General features: G+C 42.4%; 1 protein-coding gene across 5 annotated transcripts in view; it reads left to right on the plus strand.

The window, feature by feature from the left end:
- The first annotated feature begins 1,838 nt into the window (after nt 1-1,838).
- Nucleotides 1,839-16,576, plus strand: part of NATD1 (N-acetyltransferase domain containing 1) — a 32,930-nt gene continuing 18,192 nt past the window's right edge. For all 5 annotated transcript variants that reach the window (XR_006100525.1, XR_006100526.1, XR_006100527.1 and 2 more), the window contains exons 1-2: nt 1,839-2,169; nt 14,325-14,443. Coding sequence is in view for 1 of the 5 variants with exons in the window: in XM_042437778.1 (XP_042293712.1) it covers nt 2,061-2,169; nt 14,325-14,443 (228 nt within the window). In the remaining 4 variants the exon portion in view is untranslated. The remainder of the gene's footprint in view (nt 2,170-14,324; nt 14,444-16,576) is intronic.

The raw sequence follows: 16,576 nt of genomic DNA on the forward strand, positions 1-16,576 counted from the left end.
TGAACCAAATCTCTGGAGCCATGCGCTAGACCCATTTAACCCGCGTCTTTATGACGCTTATGTTTTCCACGTCTTTTTGGATAAATCGATTCTGCGCAAGTGCGAACCAGACGCAGATCAAAATTTATTTAAATTTGCCCTTTGGCCGGTTGGAGCGGGGCCATTTCGAATTGATTCATTCATGAATGTGAACCACAAGTGGGTTATTTTGCAGGGGGAAAAATGCAATCGGGGCAAATGTAGTGGGAACCATGCTCTGCTGTCGAATCGATCCATCGATTTGGATTGCAAACCACTTTTTTTGTAAGTGGGAATGAGTCCCAAGAGAAATATCCCCATGAGTATGGAAAGACCGCAAATAACAAAAACATCATGTTTTTACCTGAGAGGACACATCTCTAGGTCCTCCAGCGCAACTCTGTGGTCAATGCTGACCATAGAACTGCGCTGGAGGAGCTACAAAGGCCTAGTCAAGTATTCTCTCTAGGAATCTCTAGCTCTTCCAGTGCAACCTTTAGTTCAAGTTGACCATAGAGTTGCACTGGAAGACCTAGAGATTCCTAGAGAGAACATACTCATCAAATCCGTGAATAATCAAATCTGCAAATTTCAAAGCCAATTTCTTCGTTATCAAGACTGAACTTGTGTATTTCTTCTGTGGTCATTATTTTTGTTTTCGTATATTCGGCATGATACGTTTACTAAGCATTTAAATGACATGGACAGTATGCACCCAGATCAGCTCTTAGCGTCTGAAGAAACTGCCCCAAATCTTATTTTTTAAGAAAGAAAAAGCCATCTTTGTTTAGACTAGATTATCTCCCTTTCATTTTTATCTTCTCCATAGGAAACACCTTGCATGTGTACCTTTTTGGAACGGAGGTTTCCAAGAGTTAAACATGACGGCGTGCACCAACACAGTAGAAATAATGCAATTTGACACCACTTTAACTACAGAATCCTGGGATTTATAGTTTTGTGAGGCTTTGGCAGAGAATGCTAAAGACCTTGTAAAACTCCAGATCACAAACACATCTTCAAAACGCATGTTTTGTGGCTAAGTTATGTGGCTAAACATGATTTCCTCCTCTCCTGTATGGTTTTGAACAGCTTTTCCTGATGTAGAAGTCAGCGGAGCTTCGAAAGCTTGCAATATGGATTTTGCACATTTTGGTTGTCCTGATAAAGGTATATCACTGGTTTTGTGGATGTTGGGTCTAAAAGTACTTTTTTTTCTTTTAAAAAATGGAGTGTGATTTTTTTTTTTAATGGTGGTTATTGATGTACTTTGGTGTTTGTTGTTTTTTTAAATGTGGATTGTACATTTTTAAAAATGTGGATATTGGATGTTGTTGTACTTTACTTTATTAAAAATGTGGATTTTTGCATTTTTAAAAAATGTGGATATTGGATGTTGTTGTACTTTGCTTTTTTAGGAAAATGTGGAATTTTAAAAATGTGGATGATGGATGCTATCGTACTTTGCTCTTTTAAAAAATGTGGATTGTGCATTTTTTAAAAATGTACATTTTTTTGGATGTTTTTGGGCATTGCTTTAAAAATGCACAACCTGTTTTTTTTTAAACAAACCCTTTGCAGACATCATTGCAAAGCTGCTGATGGAGGGAAGGAAGACGTGGTGCAGGGACTCATAATAATAATAATAATAATAATAATTTTAAAAGACAGAGGCTTAGGGACCATCTCCCTTTAAGAGTCGCCTGGAATGTATCAAAACAAAACAGCTGGGCAGCCATTGGCTGGGAGGGGTGGCACGTGACCTCACAGCTGATTTCCTGGCCTTTTATCCTCTCCTCTTTTCTAAAACATTATTTATTTCTTTGCTGCTGTTCCAGGCAGGGATTGGGATGCTGCTGCTGCTGCTGCTGCTGCTGCCTCCAGCCCTGGGTCCCCATTGACTGCCAGCCAAGCTGCTGAGCAGCCACCAAGGAAGCCTGCTCCATAACCCTGGGAAAGAAAGGGCAGACCAGCTGGCTTGCTCTCTTGTCTTTTCCTCCTGGCTCTTTGTGCTGTAACCATTGGTCCTGCTGGCCAAGCAAATGGCCCAAGCAGCAGCCCAGCCTCCCCAGCTCAGCCTCCTGGAGCCCAGCTGCCCCATCCAAGTGGAGCATGACCGCAAGAGGAGGCAGTTCACCGTCCGCCTCAATGGTAATCATTAATCAATAATCAATAATAGGGATCTTTTTTGGGGGGGAGGTATTGTGAGTGCAGGGTTTGGGGAGTGAAAGGGAAACTCCTTCTTCTCTTCTTGTTCTGCTTGCTTTTGCAAAATTGCACATGGCCAGAACAAAAAAGCAAAGTGTATTTATGTATATATTTATTTATCTATCGCATGCTTGATCAATAGCCACTCTCTTTTGTTTGCAATCTCAGTCATGGCAAGAGAAGGCCTGGCCCCAGAGAATAAGGGTTGGATGGCATTTTAAAAATTAATACATAAAGGGAGAAGGCTAGGCAAATCTCGTTTTTCCTGTAGTTCCTAGAAGGCTTATTCTGTCCTTTTTTCCTTTCATTGTTTCCTTCCTTCCTTTCATTATTTCCTTCCTTCCTTCCTCCTCCCTTAACCTGTGTTTTTACCTTCTTTTATTCTGTATCCCCTTTTTATCTATACTGGTCTCTGAGCATAATCAGTATTGTATTATATTCTCCTCCCCTCCCTTCCTCCTTTCTTTCTTTCTTTCTTTCCTCCTTCCTTTCTCCTTCCTTAACCTGTCTTTTTACCTTCTTCTATTCTGTATCCTCTTTTTATCTATGACTGTAATAAATAATTCTGCTCTTTCCTTCCTCATTCTTTCATTTCCTTCCTTCCTTCCTTCACCTGTGTTTTACCTTCGTTTATTCTGTGTCCCCCTTTTATCTGTGCTGATCTGTAATTGTAATAAAAATTCTATTCTACTCCTTCCTTCCTTCCTTCCTTCCTTCCTTCCTCTTCTTTCTTTCTGTCTTTTTTCTTCCCTCCTTCCTTAACCTGTGTCTTTTACCTTCTTTTATTCTGTATCACCTTTTTGTTTGTGCTGGTCTATGTCTGCAGTAAAAATTCTATTCTACACCTTCTTCCTCTTTCTTTTCCTTCCTTCCTTCTTTTTTTCCCTCCCCTCCCTCCTTCCTTCCTTAACCTGTGTTTTTACCTCCCTTTACTCTATCTCTCCTTTGTGTTGGTCTGTGACCATAATAAAGACTCTATCCTAGTCTGTTCCTTCTTTCGCTCCCCCCTCTTTCTTTCTTTCTTTCTTTCTTTCTTCCCTCCTTCCTTTAACCTGTGTTTTTACCTTCCTTTATTCTGTATCCCCTTTGTGCTGATCTGTGATTGTAATAAAGATTCTATCCTATTCCCTTTTTTTCCTTCCTTCCTTCCTTCCTTCTTTCTTTCTTTTCCTCCCCCCCCCAAAAAAAAATAATCTCTCTCTCCTAGTCCTTTTTTGTGTGCTTTTTCTCTTCTGCAGGGAGACTGGTTATGCAACAGATTAGTTCTGGTGTCAGCCCCTTAGCAACTGGATGCCAGGAGAAGGAGGTTGGGAGGTGGAGGAAGAGAAGATTGGGCCCAAAGACATTTTAGGGCAGCTTTCCCCCTTCCTTCCTTCCTTGCAAACAGTGCCCTTGTTTCCTTGCAGCCTTGCTCTCTCTCTCTTTGGCTGACTTGCTTCCCCAGAAGCTGCTGCTGCTGCTGCTGAGTTGGTTACTCTCCAGTTGGTAGGGGAACACCTGTCCTTCCCAGATCTATTTTTAAAGAAGCTGGTGGAGGGTGACATGGAAAAACCTCCTTGCCAGCCTTTCTTCCTCCTCCTTTGTACAACCCTTTTCCTCTTTCCTCCGCTCTCTTCTCCTTTCTCTCACCTTTCTCTCAGCTGCTGATTTGAGTCATTCTGTAAAGGACTGATTGCTTTCTAAATCAAGGCTTGCCTCCTGCTTTGCTCCAGTAATGGATGCCAAGACAAGGATTTATTTATTTATTTATTTATTTATTTATTTATTTTTGGCAGCCTGGTTTTTGCATGCATGCATATTTGGGAGGGAAATCCTTGCATATATGTTGCATTGTGCACCTTCATGTTATTTCCAAATTACAGTGACACTAAGGTTTTCATGGCAAGATTTGTTCAGGGGAGGTTTGCCATTGCCTTCCCTTGAGGCTGAGAGAGTGTGACTTGCCCAAGGACACCCAGTGGGTTGACATGGACAAACGGGAATTGAACCCTGGTCTCCAGAGTCATAGGCCAATACTCAAACCACCATCCTCCAACATTTAACAGATGAAAACCGGGACACATGGGGCCAAGCAACATCAGAGTGTGGTCAAGATGGAAAAGGTTATTAATAAGGAAGAATGCATCAGATAGGAAATGCTGCAGCAGTTTGCTTTTGCCTGAGCCTACTGGAAAGGCTGAGTTAATGGAGTGCAAACTACTTTTATAATGCAGCAATTGAAGTAAGCCAGTAAGGACAAAGCGGGGGAAGTGAGAGGCAGAGGGAGAACTGTAGGGCATTTAAAAGGTTGCTGGAAAGATGGGCGGATAGAGGATTAATCAGGACAGTTCACATATTGATAGTTGGAGGGTATATTATGCCAACTGAGTTTCAAAAAGACTCGCAAGGATTCTCTCAGTAAGCAAGCCCACCTTCAGTAAAGGTGAGTGTCTTCGAAAATGTGTCAACTCCTTTTATCAGAAGGTGATGTGTTCATTCTGCCCAAGTCTTCCTGAGAAGAGGCCTCTGGATGAAGTCTTGCAGAGCTTGCAAGAACAGAGGTTACCTGGAAAGATGGAAGAGGTGACCTAACTCTGCATCTTCACAGATTTAAGAAGTTACCATCGCAGGGGGGTTTCAACGGGGATTTACTTCTGCTCTAGTGTCAGCTGGTGGTGATGACTTCTTTCTGTGTTTCTTAGGGCTGGGCAAATGTTGTGGGACTGCAGTTACCAGCATTCCTCATCATTGGCTTGCTGCTGGGAATGGCATTCCAGCAACGTCTGGAGATCTGCCCCTTGCTCTGCTTACATCAACAGTGGCTGCATCCTCTGGAATCCTGGGATTTGTACTCTAGGGATTTGTGCACTAGAGGAGTTCTCTGTTGTTGTTGTTGCTGTTGTTGTGTGCCTTTCAAGTCATTTCCAATTTATGGCAACCCTAAGGTTATTGATTATTTTTAAAACTTAAATATATATTTTTAACAAACCTCAACAGTGCAAAATCATGTTTGCCGCAGTTGCAATAGGCTGCAAGGAGACTGTTACTTAGGTTACTTACTGTTTAGTTACAAAGTAGGATAAGATGAGCCAAACCAGCATTGCAAATAAAGGTGTAAAAGCTACTTGAGAGAGGCAGTGTGGTGTAGTGATTTGAGTGCTGGACTATGACTCCGGAGACCAGGGTTCGAATTCTTACTTGGCCATGGAAACCTATTAGGTGATCTTAAGCAAGTCACACTTTCTCAGCCTCAGAGGAAGGCAACAGCAGCCCCTATCTGGACAAATCTCGCCAAGGCAACTCTGCAATAGGGTTGGTTGCCTTTGGTTTATGGTTCCCCAAACTTTGGTCTTCCAGATGTTTTTCACTTCAGCTCCCAGGATTTACTGTTAGCCAAGTTGGCTGGGGCTTCTGGGAGATGCAGTCCAAAACAGCTGGAGGACCAAACTTTGGGAACCACTGCTAGGTTGTTATTAATTGGAAATGACTTGAAGGTATACAACAACCACAAACCTGCTGGATGAAAGACTGGCTGTCTTGGTCAATGATATACTTTTGTTAGCGATCTGTGATCCACGGAGGACCAGAACCTTTGAAGAGGTTTTTCAGAGTAGTTGCCTGCTGTAGGTGACTGAGCAAACAGCCGTTGACACTAGCCCTGGGCTTTGAAAAGTTACTTTTGGGGATCGCAACACTTAGGACCCCCATCATCAGTTTGCATGGAAAAGTTTTAGCTGCGTAGGTTAAAAAAATATAAGTTGTGTGGATGATTTTGACTCGGTGAAATCGTTCCTCATCCGTTCTAAATATATCAAGATGTTGTTTTTAAACAGACTGTGAGTTTGTTCTTTCTCAAATTGTAGGGTATATTAAAAATGGATAAACATTTCCAAAATTATATGCCTGGTAGGAGTCATTGTCCATCAGCTGCTAAGATTAGTAACAAAGATTTTATATTTTGATCTTTTTGTCTCCCTTCTTCTTTCTAAAATAATGGTAATAAAACAACCCACTTGTACCGCATACTGTTTTTCAAGCCCAACGATGGTTGAAATGAAGCAAACAGCAAATGAATCTTACTGAAGGCCTAGAGAAGGGGGAAAAAGAAAAAGAAACTACCCAGTCCCTTTAAATAGCACAAGGTTAAAATAGTTTCATAGTGATGGATTCCCATAGGAAATGTGCCGAGTTGTAAATCAGTTTCAGTGTTGTTGTTAGTTTAAAAGAAAAAATGTCCAAGCCAAACAATACTGTAATAGAAGGCATGAATGTTCTTCAGGTCTGAAAAGGCATGGTAAAAGGGTGTGGGAAACGTCCAGGAGGTATTTATACAGGGACGGAAAGGAGTTAGGAAACTGAACAGGGAACTGATGTTTGTACTCTTTAAAAAGAATAAAGCAGTGGTTCCCAACCTTCCTAATGCCGCGACCCCTTAATACAGTTCCTTATGTTGTGGTGACCCAAACCCATGAAATTATTTTCATTGCTACTTCATAACTGTAATTAAATAGGTGTTCTCCAATGGTCTTAGGCGACCCCCATGAAAGGGTCATTTGACACCCAAAGGGGTCCCGACCCACAGGTTGGGAACCTCTGGAATAAAGCAAGGGATACAGAGATCACAGAGGGATGAAAAGGCGTATTCAGGAATATTACGTTGAGCATTGACAGTATATGCTCAACTATAAGTCAACCTCATGTATAAGTTGAGGGCAGGTTTTGGAGGCATAATTATTCATATTGATATGACCCTTGGATAAGTCGAGGTTAAACTTAGGGACATGCAACAAAGGATGATGAAGCAAAGGAAAACAATGCCACAGAACCTACAATGTTATGTCAGGCATAACCGTTCTGGCTCACACTAAACGCTGGATGGAAGAAAGAGTAGAGTCGGGGCTTTTTTGGACAAAAAGAGATCTGTAAAGTTTGATATTAGCCAGTCAAACTTTCTTTGTTAGGAAAGAAGCTGCCTTTCAAAAGGTATGCCAAAAATCTAGAAATTTCTTCGTGAGGTCCTATGGAAAATTGGGATTTAACGGCAGCCTGTGCCTCCCTCCTTTTGCATGTGCTAGCAAGATTAATCCGTCCGTTCTAACAGAAATGTTTTGTGTTCGGTTGTGTATAGCTGGGTTGGGTGTATTTATGCAATTACATTACATTCCCATTTTTCCTCCTTAGTTGGCTTTCCCCTCTTTCATACTCACAACAGCCTTGAGAGATGGACTAAGGTGGAAAACGGAGGGACTAACCCTAAATCACATTGTGGTCTGCAGAAATAATCCAGTTTGACACCACTTTAACTGCCGTGGCTCAATACTATGGAATGCTGGAAATTGTAGTTTTGTGAGACGTTTAGCCAAGGATTCCATAGCATTGAGCCATGGCAGTTAAAGTGGTGTCAAACTGGATTATATTTGCAGTGCGGATGCAGCCATGGTCTTTATATCTGAGTGTGGCGGCTGGTACTCAGGTTTCCACAGTCATTGCCCAAGCACTCTAACTACTACATGGCATGGTCCTACCAACTTTGTACTGCTGTTTTTTACAGTTTATGGAGGGAAGGAGCTGTTGCATCTCTTCAGGGTGCTAATACTCTTCCATCCTCAACCTTGTTCCCTTTTCAATGTACGCATTAAGATAAAAGTATAGATGCTTTCACAATAGTACAACTCAGAGCTATGACCCCCAGCCGTAATGGCCATAAGCATCTGAGCGGTTTATGGCCATGCAAGTTTAGAGGTTTGGAGAGAAGTAGTCCGAAAAAGCAGCTGCATGAAATCATAACCCCAATCCCCCTTTCTTTTTTGCATTTCCCAGCAATGGTACACAGAGTCCTTCTGTCTCCAGACCTTTGGGTTGCATATAGCATGTCATAATTAGAGGCCGCTAGTATTTGGCTACTTAAAGTATGTTACAGAGAGCCAGTGTGGTCTAATGGTTTGAGTGCTGGGCTAGGATTCTGGAAGACCAAGGTGCAAATCCTTGCTCAGCCATGGAAACATAAAGGCTGGCTCTCAGAAGAAGGCAATGGTACACTCCCTCTGAACAAATCATGGGAAGAAAAACCTTTGATAGGTTATGGCGGTCGCTGTACGTTGGAACCAACTTGAGGCACGCGCACAACAACAACATTATGTTGCAGCTGTTCTGCAAGGCTTTCTTGCCCTCTCTACTTTTGCTCACCACAACGTGTCTGGCTACAAGCCTGCAGTAAGCTTAGAGAACAGGCTTCGATTTATGGTTTTGCATAAAATTCCCCAAACTTTCCAGCGACCGATGCATGGGTGGCCTATTGTTAACTTCCTGGGAGGTATTAAAATATGCTGGGGAAGAAATGCCCAATGTTATGATGGGTGGGTATCTTTGAATAGGGATGGATTGTGTGTTGCAAGGAGTCTGAGAGCGAGGGGGTGGGTTACAAATACATCTCTAGATCATACATAGTTCTGACACACATCCCACTTCATGGGATACTTCATGTGTCAGAGGATGATTCTATAGGTTAATGTATACTATACAAGTATCAGTTTCATGCTACTTTAATTGTCATGGAATTGTCATAGTATTTGTAGATCAGTGGAGGAGACTGAGGCTGCATCTGCACTGCAGAATTAGTGCAGTTTCACACCACTTTAACTGCCATGGCTCAATAATAATAATAATTGTAATAATATTTATATATATGCCGCCTCTCCAAGCAGATCGAAGTGGCTAACAATGATAAAACAAGATTAAAATACAGTAAAACATCATAACCCATAAATCCTCCCACCCACAATAAATGTACAGTACAATTGAAAGGCAATTGATGGGAGGCCCCTGAAAAGCTAGTCTGGAAAAGCCAAGCTGTGGCATTCTGGGATTTGTACTTTTGTGAGATATCCCAGGTCAGCCATATAAACCAACTGGGTGACCCTGGGCAGGTCCCACTCTCTCAGCCTCAGAGAGCAATGATAGCAAATCCGTTCTGGATGAAACGTAACCATGATAGGTCTGCCTTGAGGTTGCTATAAGTCAAGAACGACTTGAAGGCACACATTAACCAACAAAAAAGTTTTCTTTACTCTGCAACATTCACAACCATATCAGAAACACGACAGCATGAGTGATAAAAATATATAGAGGTACAATTGATCCTGAGTTTGATGTTGATCAAACATCAACATCAGTTTGATGTCCGACCCAATCAATGGGTCCAAGAGCAAATTAAGCTTATCTTCCAACCAAAATCTCTGGCACTGGTGCAATACTGACCGAAACCTTCTGTATTTAATTCTATGATTCTATGCTCTCTCTCTCTCTCTCTCTCTTTCAATCTTATGTCTCACGAGAAACTTGCCTGTTGCTTTGGGATCAAGGGAAAACAATCCTCGCTAAACAGGGTTTATCCTGAACTGCATAAAGACAGCAGCCTCTCGGAACAAACTGTTCCTCTTAATTACGCAGCTTGCTTTTCCAAGCCCTGTTTCTCCTTGCTACTTGATTGAATAGCATTCATGATTGTAATTTGTCACCAAATCTGAGAAGGCTCAGCAGGCGCCTGTCTTCTGCCTGCGGTTTTAAACTTATGAATTGACAAATAGCTGGGCAGACAGCTATGTGATCGTCTCTCTACAGTCAGAACACTATAACCTCCAACTGGATCAAGGAAAGTACTATGAAACTGTAAAGATACCCAAAACGTATAGATGCAACACAAACCAGAACAATGGATTCCAGAACAATAGGGATGCTGAAATCCATTGTTTTGATTTGTTTATGTGCACCACATTGTGTATTGCATGTCTCTTTTGAAACACCCAGACTTGGTTGTTTTGAGGTTTCATAAATAGTCTTCATCACTGCATATAAACATTTTGTATATCTTGACATTTCATAGCACAGTCGGCCCTCCAGATTTGCGCCTTTGACTTTTGCGGCTTTGATGGTTTACGGATTTGATTAATATGTTCTCTCTAGGAATCTTTAGGTCCTCCAGCGGAAATCTGTGGTAAATTTCTGTCAGATGTCACGCTGGAGATTCCTAAAGAGAACACTTCTCTATGCATTACAATCATGAATGCCATTCAATCAAATAGGGGAAAAGCAAGCTACAGAATTAAGAGGAGTAGTTTGTTCCGAGAGGCTGTTGTTTTTATGCGCTTTTATGTGATTCAGGACAAGATTCCCGGGCAAGTTTCTAGTGAGACATCAGAGATATTTGTAGGTCCTCCAGTGCAATTCTAGCGAATGTGGAGGGACCACTATACTTTCTTTGATACAGTTGGAGGTTATAGTGTTAGAGTTTGATGCCCAGAAGGCTGGCTCTTGGGGATGATGGCGGGAGTAGCATCCTTTCATTTAGGAATTTATCACACAGGGACTAATTTTGGCATTAAAGAGAGACTAAAGTGCATTTAAAGCATCCCGCAAATAAAGCAAAAATGGCAAGTAATTGCGTGAATGGTTATAACGCGCAATTGTGCAAATAAAGTGATATCAGAAATGCATTGTTGCTGAAATTGCGAAAGTAAAAAGATGCACATTAATGCTTCTTTGTGACCCACTTTAATGGTGGGTTTTGTGTGATGTTGTGTGAAATCGTCACACATAATTACGCAATTTCCCCAGGATATTCATGGGATAAACTCCCGATCTCCTCCGTGTAATAAACTCCTACTGTAAGTAATAACAGAGACATGTTGGGCTAGGATTTGGGCGATCCTGGTTATACCCTACTGAGCCGTGAAACTTAACTGGGTAATATTAGTCCACTCTCTTTCTCTTCCTGCCTGACCTACGCCATAAGGGGGTTGTGAGCATAAAGTGTGGGAGAGCCATATACATTACCTTGAGCTCATATGGGAAAAGTCAGGGTTATATAAATGAAAGTGATAAGGAAATAAATAAATGTGGTTCATCCACAGTAAGCCAGGATTTGCTGTCATGTGAAAATATGCTGCAAAAGATATCTTAAGGTGGAGCGAGGATTAAGGAACCCACAATAAACTCTGTTTTTCCCCACTCTGACAGCTCCTTTACCATTCCAGTCCTTTCCACTGAGCTGAATTCTCTCTCTTACATACTTAGGACTTTTTCAGCTTCAGCTGGTTAAGTGACTTCTGTCCTTTGCACTTTCAGTGATCGTACCAGTCTCCGCTGCCTCCAAGACATTCATCTCCCCCAGTGTTCCTCTTGTGAGACAACTGACAAGACTTCTTGCTGTGCCTGGATGCTGCACATGTGCATGAACTGGGGGCTATTTAATCCCCTGGAAGAATTAATAGCTGTATGCAACACATAGATATGTACCCCCACTCCACCAGCCTTGACTCTTCCTCCCTCACCCCATTCATAGATGCTTCTGAGTCGATGCAAGACTTTGCTTTCAATGGAGTTTAGTCAGTCATTGTTTTGAGAGCAATGCCATTTCTGGCTTGAAATTTTTGCTTCTTCAGCCTCTGCGGGAAAATGTATTTTCAGGGAAATAGATAGCGGAAGCCAAGATCCAACTGTGTATGTTGGTAGTCAACACTAGTGGAGATGGAACTTTCCCCCCCCGTCTGTCACAGCCATCCCTCTGTGGCATCAAAAACTTGCTCTAGAGGTCTTGCCATGAAAGAAGTTGTATTATAAACTTTCGTAGACTTGGTCTACTTCCTCAGATGCAAAGCTTTCCTAGTCTTACCTAGAGATGCATGGTATTGGACGTGTGACCTTCTGCATGCAACGTATGGGCTCAACCACCGAGCAGCAGCCCTTCGCATCTGAAGAAGTAGACCAATATTCCAGACTGACACATTGAATTCTGCTCCAAAGTGTTTCTCAGACACCTAGAATAGGTACTGTATTTAGAGTGCATGGAGGGAGATTACTATTTCTGGCTGAAGAAGCAGGATCCATCAGAAATATTGTCATGAGATGTTGGGTACAAAATTCTTCATGAATGGAGCCATGAAATTTAGTTAAATATTCACTTAAGTAAGAGAGAAGGTTCAGTGTTACACTGGAAACATTTCCCCATGTGCTGGCAAGAAGTAAAAAGATTAGACTCTTCTGTGCCAGCCAAAAGAGACAGTGTTTTTGAGTGAATACCTGCCAGTTTTAACACCTTAGCTGTCAGTTGTCTATTGATCACATAAGTATAGAATCATAAGAGTTGTAACGGAGCTCAAGGGCCACCTAATCCAACCCCTTGCCATGCAGGAAGACACCATCAAAGTCCTCCCTATGATAGTTGGCCATCCAGCCTCTGTTTAAAAACCTCCCAAGGAGGAGAGTCCATCATGCTTCAAGGCAGCATATTCCACTGTTTAACAGCTCTTACTGTCACGAAGTTCCTCCTAATGTTAAGGTGCTGAGTACTTAAGGGCTGTAGCTCAGTGGTGGAGTACATATGTTGCATTCAGAAAATTACAGGCTCAATATCTTGCATCTCCAGGTAGGACTGGGAAAGCTCTTCCCCACTTCTCCCTTCCCTTTTTGAAGCCTTGGAGAGTTGTTGCCAACCTGCCATTGCAAATCAGGGTTGACCCAAGATGTTGGCTGCCTTTGGACATGGCCAAGATGTGGAAGATGAAGAACAGCTTTGTTCAAACATGTATACGATCCCATAGTAGGCTATGGGAGTCAGATGGTTTGCTTGGAACTCAGAAAAGTTCTTTTTTGGAATCATAGCTCCCAGATTCAGAGGCATCAGGTACTTGTAGAATTTCTGGGAGCTGTAATCCAAAAAAATAACTTTCCCAAGCTCTGGGTTTGCCCTAGGATGGCAGATCTCCCTGTAGAAGATGCAGAATGCCTTTGTCCAAACATGTTCACGATCTGTCCTGAGGGCCTAAATATTTCTTATTTATTGAAGAATACTTGACTTTCTGGTTCTTGAACCACTCAAGGCGGGTAGAGAACACCGTGTTTGAAAATGCAGTTGAAATATGAACGTTAGAAACCAAATGCACAGGTGGCAGATAGAAATCTAGATTAAAAGCAGAGGCCAAGAGCTAGCAGAATCAATCATCAGGAGCTCTGGGAGAAACAACGTCTTCAGGTGGTGGAGAAATAGTGTTGAAATGTTCCAAGTGGATTTTCTGAGACACAGAGATCCAAAGGAGTGCTCTCTCACATAATTTTTCCAATAATATTTAAGGGGTGGTGATGGGTTGGCCTCAGGCAGCATATGCTTTGGGGTGGCAGTCGTCCCCCTGCTAATTTTTCTACCTGTTCTGGTTTAGTGCATCCCCTAAAATAGCCTGCTTCCCTCTGGTTTTGTGGACGACAGTCTCCCATTGCCAGAGCTGAAGGTAAGTTTCAGTTTTGGTACAATAACATCCAGCATCCACAAAACAGTGATACCTTTATTGAGCCAACAAAATTGCACAATATACCTGTTGCAAGCTTTCAAAGCTCCATTGGCTTCTTCATCAGGCAAAGGTGTTTTGTTTTGTGTCCTTTGTGGATGTTGGGTTGTACTTGGCTATTTGGCCAACTCTGCTACCCCTGCATTTGTTTTGCCACAGGCAGCAAAATGCCATTGGCCCACCTTCTGGAGTTTATTACACTGGGGCTAATTTTGGCATGAAAGAGGAATTAAAGCACATTTAAACCATCCCACAAATAAAGCGAAAATGGCGAGTAATTGTGCGAATGATTATCACACACAGTTGCACAAATAAAGTGATAGTGGAAATGCATTGTTGCTGAAATCCCAAAAGTAAAAAGATGTGCGTTAATGCTTCTTTTTGACCATTTTAATGGTGGGTTTTGTGCAAAATTGTTTCACGTAATTATGCGATTATTCAGGGGATAAACTCCCGATCTTCTTCATGTAATAAACTCCTCAGAGTGAAGTTGGAAGAGCATCACTCTAGATGAGGGGTGTGTATACAGTATTTCAGGCTTGCAGCCCTCCCATATTTTCACTTTTGTCTTTTTTTCCTCTTTCAGTTTTCCCCTTATCTTGGGATGGAAAGGATGGAAAGACAGCACAGTTGTACAGTATAGTGCCTTTTGGATTATGTGTCCTCTCTTGGAATGTAACATCTGGAACCAAGAATGAACAAAGCTCTTAAGCCTGAAAACTTAAGAAACTACTTTTCAACCCGTCTCTCTGTCTCTCTCTCTTTGTTTTTGCCCTACAGGTTGCCATGACAAAGCAGTCCTCTTGTATGAATATGTGGGGAAGAGGATAGTAGACTTGCAACATACGGAAGTCCCTGATGCCTACAGGGGAAGAGGAATAGCTAAGCATCTTGCAAAGGTATGGATTACCAAGTGGACTTCTCAACAGATGTTGGGGTGTGTGTGTGGATATTGCTTTACCATTTGCACGGAGCACAATCCTAACTGACCGAGGTAGCCAAGAACCAGCTGAGTTGATCTTTGGCTAGTTGAATCTGTGCTAAACTTCAACTCCAGAGCTAATATGCCAAACATTAGTACTTTTATGGGAGCACAGAAGAGCTGGGGAGTTGTGGGATGAGCTGTGTAGCAGGCTACTATTCCCCTCTTGGACATGCTTTATATACAGATGTTTCCAAGTTTAATCCATGATACTTCTAGCTAGCAGCTGGAGAAGATTTCTGTCTGGGATTCCTGGGAAATGCAGACCTGCTGCGAAGCAGTGTAGATCAGTGATTCTCAGCCTTCTCATGGTTTGAGCACCAACTCCCTTACCAATGACTATGCCTGCTGGGACTGATGCAGGCTAAAATATCTATAGGGCCAAAGTTTCCCTGTCCCTGGTATAGACAATATTGAACCAGAAAGACTAAAGGCTTAGCATGATGTGCATTCAAACCTGGCTGACTCTTAGGAAAATGGCCAAAAGGAAAATGTGCCATTGCAGTCTGGCATCTGGGGATCAGCCTGGAAGGAGATCAGAAGAAGGCTAAACAATGCACACATGCGTGCCCTTCAATATTTTGCAGGTGAAAGTTGGGACATGTGTGGCCAAGCAACATCAGAGTGTGATCAAAGGACTTTATCACACGGGGATGGGTGTTTTTATCCCATCTAGAAAATGTGATTGAACGTGATTGCGCAAAAGGCTTTCTCACTACAACATACTGATCCCATGAATGTCCCGTCAAGAAAGTGGAATTGTATTACCGGGATCCTCCAATAATACAAAATTAGAGGAAATTAAGGGACAATTCCACTTCATTCACGGGACATTCATAGTGAGAAAGCCTTTCGCACGATCACGTTCAGTTGCGCTTTCTGGATGAACCAATGTCCCGATAAGTGCAATTTTGTGTGAAAGTCTTCCCCAAGATTGTGCGATAAGCACAGGACAACCACAGGACAGGGACGAGGCAATGGCGTCCCCTCTCCCATGTAATAATGTCCAAGGTGACCGTTAATGAAGAAGAACACATAAATAAGGAGAGGCTGCAAGAGTTTGCTTTTTGCTGAGCCAGGAAAAATAAGAAACTGGGACCTTTTAAAAGCAGGTGTGACACAGGAGTAACGGAGACAGTCTCTGCCAAATTGGGACAGTTGGAGGGTATGCAGAATTGGGGCAGGAGAGGAGAAGCCATATGTCCAATTACTGCCTGCTCTAATAAACCTTTGAGAGTGTCTGTGTTCATTCCCCATGTGCTCTTCCACTTTGAGGCCTCCTGTTTTGATAGCCTATTTTTAACCACAGAGGTGGCCAGGTGGCTCTGGGAGTAGGGCAAGGACTCGGCAGCGCATCGTGTGGCAGAAGGCGCCAGAGGCTCACGTTTCATATCTGATTGCTCCTGACAACCAGCTTCCTACCTCTGAAAGGAGTTGGCACAAGGCCTTGGCCCACTGATGCGGTGTGTGCTTCTGTAATGCCTCTCTGATTTTTTCAGCATGGGAATAGAAGAATTTTTGTTTGGGACGGCTGGAAAGAGAGTTGACGGATTTGTTTCCTTGCCTTGATTTTTAACCAGTTCCATTGTATTTAATGACAAATTGTTATGGGTGCCAGGTCAGGACTATCTGAGGCTCTGAGATTTTGGTGCCAAAAGCTGAGACCTAGGAATGACATCTTGCAATGTGCCAGCGGCTGAAACCTGTTGACATTACAATAGGTATCCCCTGCTGATACATGAAACATCAACCACAGTTGCACAGAGGATGGCGTCCAAATGCGAAGCGGTATATAAATGAAGCTGCTATTGCTATACAAGTAATAAAACATCAACATCAACATTTCTTTTGGGAAATAACAAATCTCTTGTATACCTGTGCTTCTTTTCTTTAGTCCAGATCCTTTTAAAAATGGCTAATGCATCTGCATGCTCTGAAGAGAGCAATTCAAGTTGGGGTGTGTTAATTTTTCTTGAAGGCGGGGAGGAATGAATGAAGTTATTGTCAACATGTAGGAAAATGAGTTTGTCTTCTTGATTTTACTATTCTG

The sequence above is a fragment of the Sceloporus undulatus genome, chromosome 8 (assembly GCF_019175285.1).
Source record: "Sceloporus undulatus isolate JIND9_A2432 ecotype Alabama chromosome 8, SceUnd_v1.1, whole genome shotgun sequence".
NCBI lineage: Eukaryota > Metazoa > Chordata > Lepidosauria > Squamata > Phrynosomatidae > Sceloporus > Sceloporus undulatus.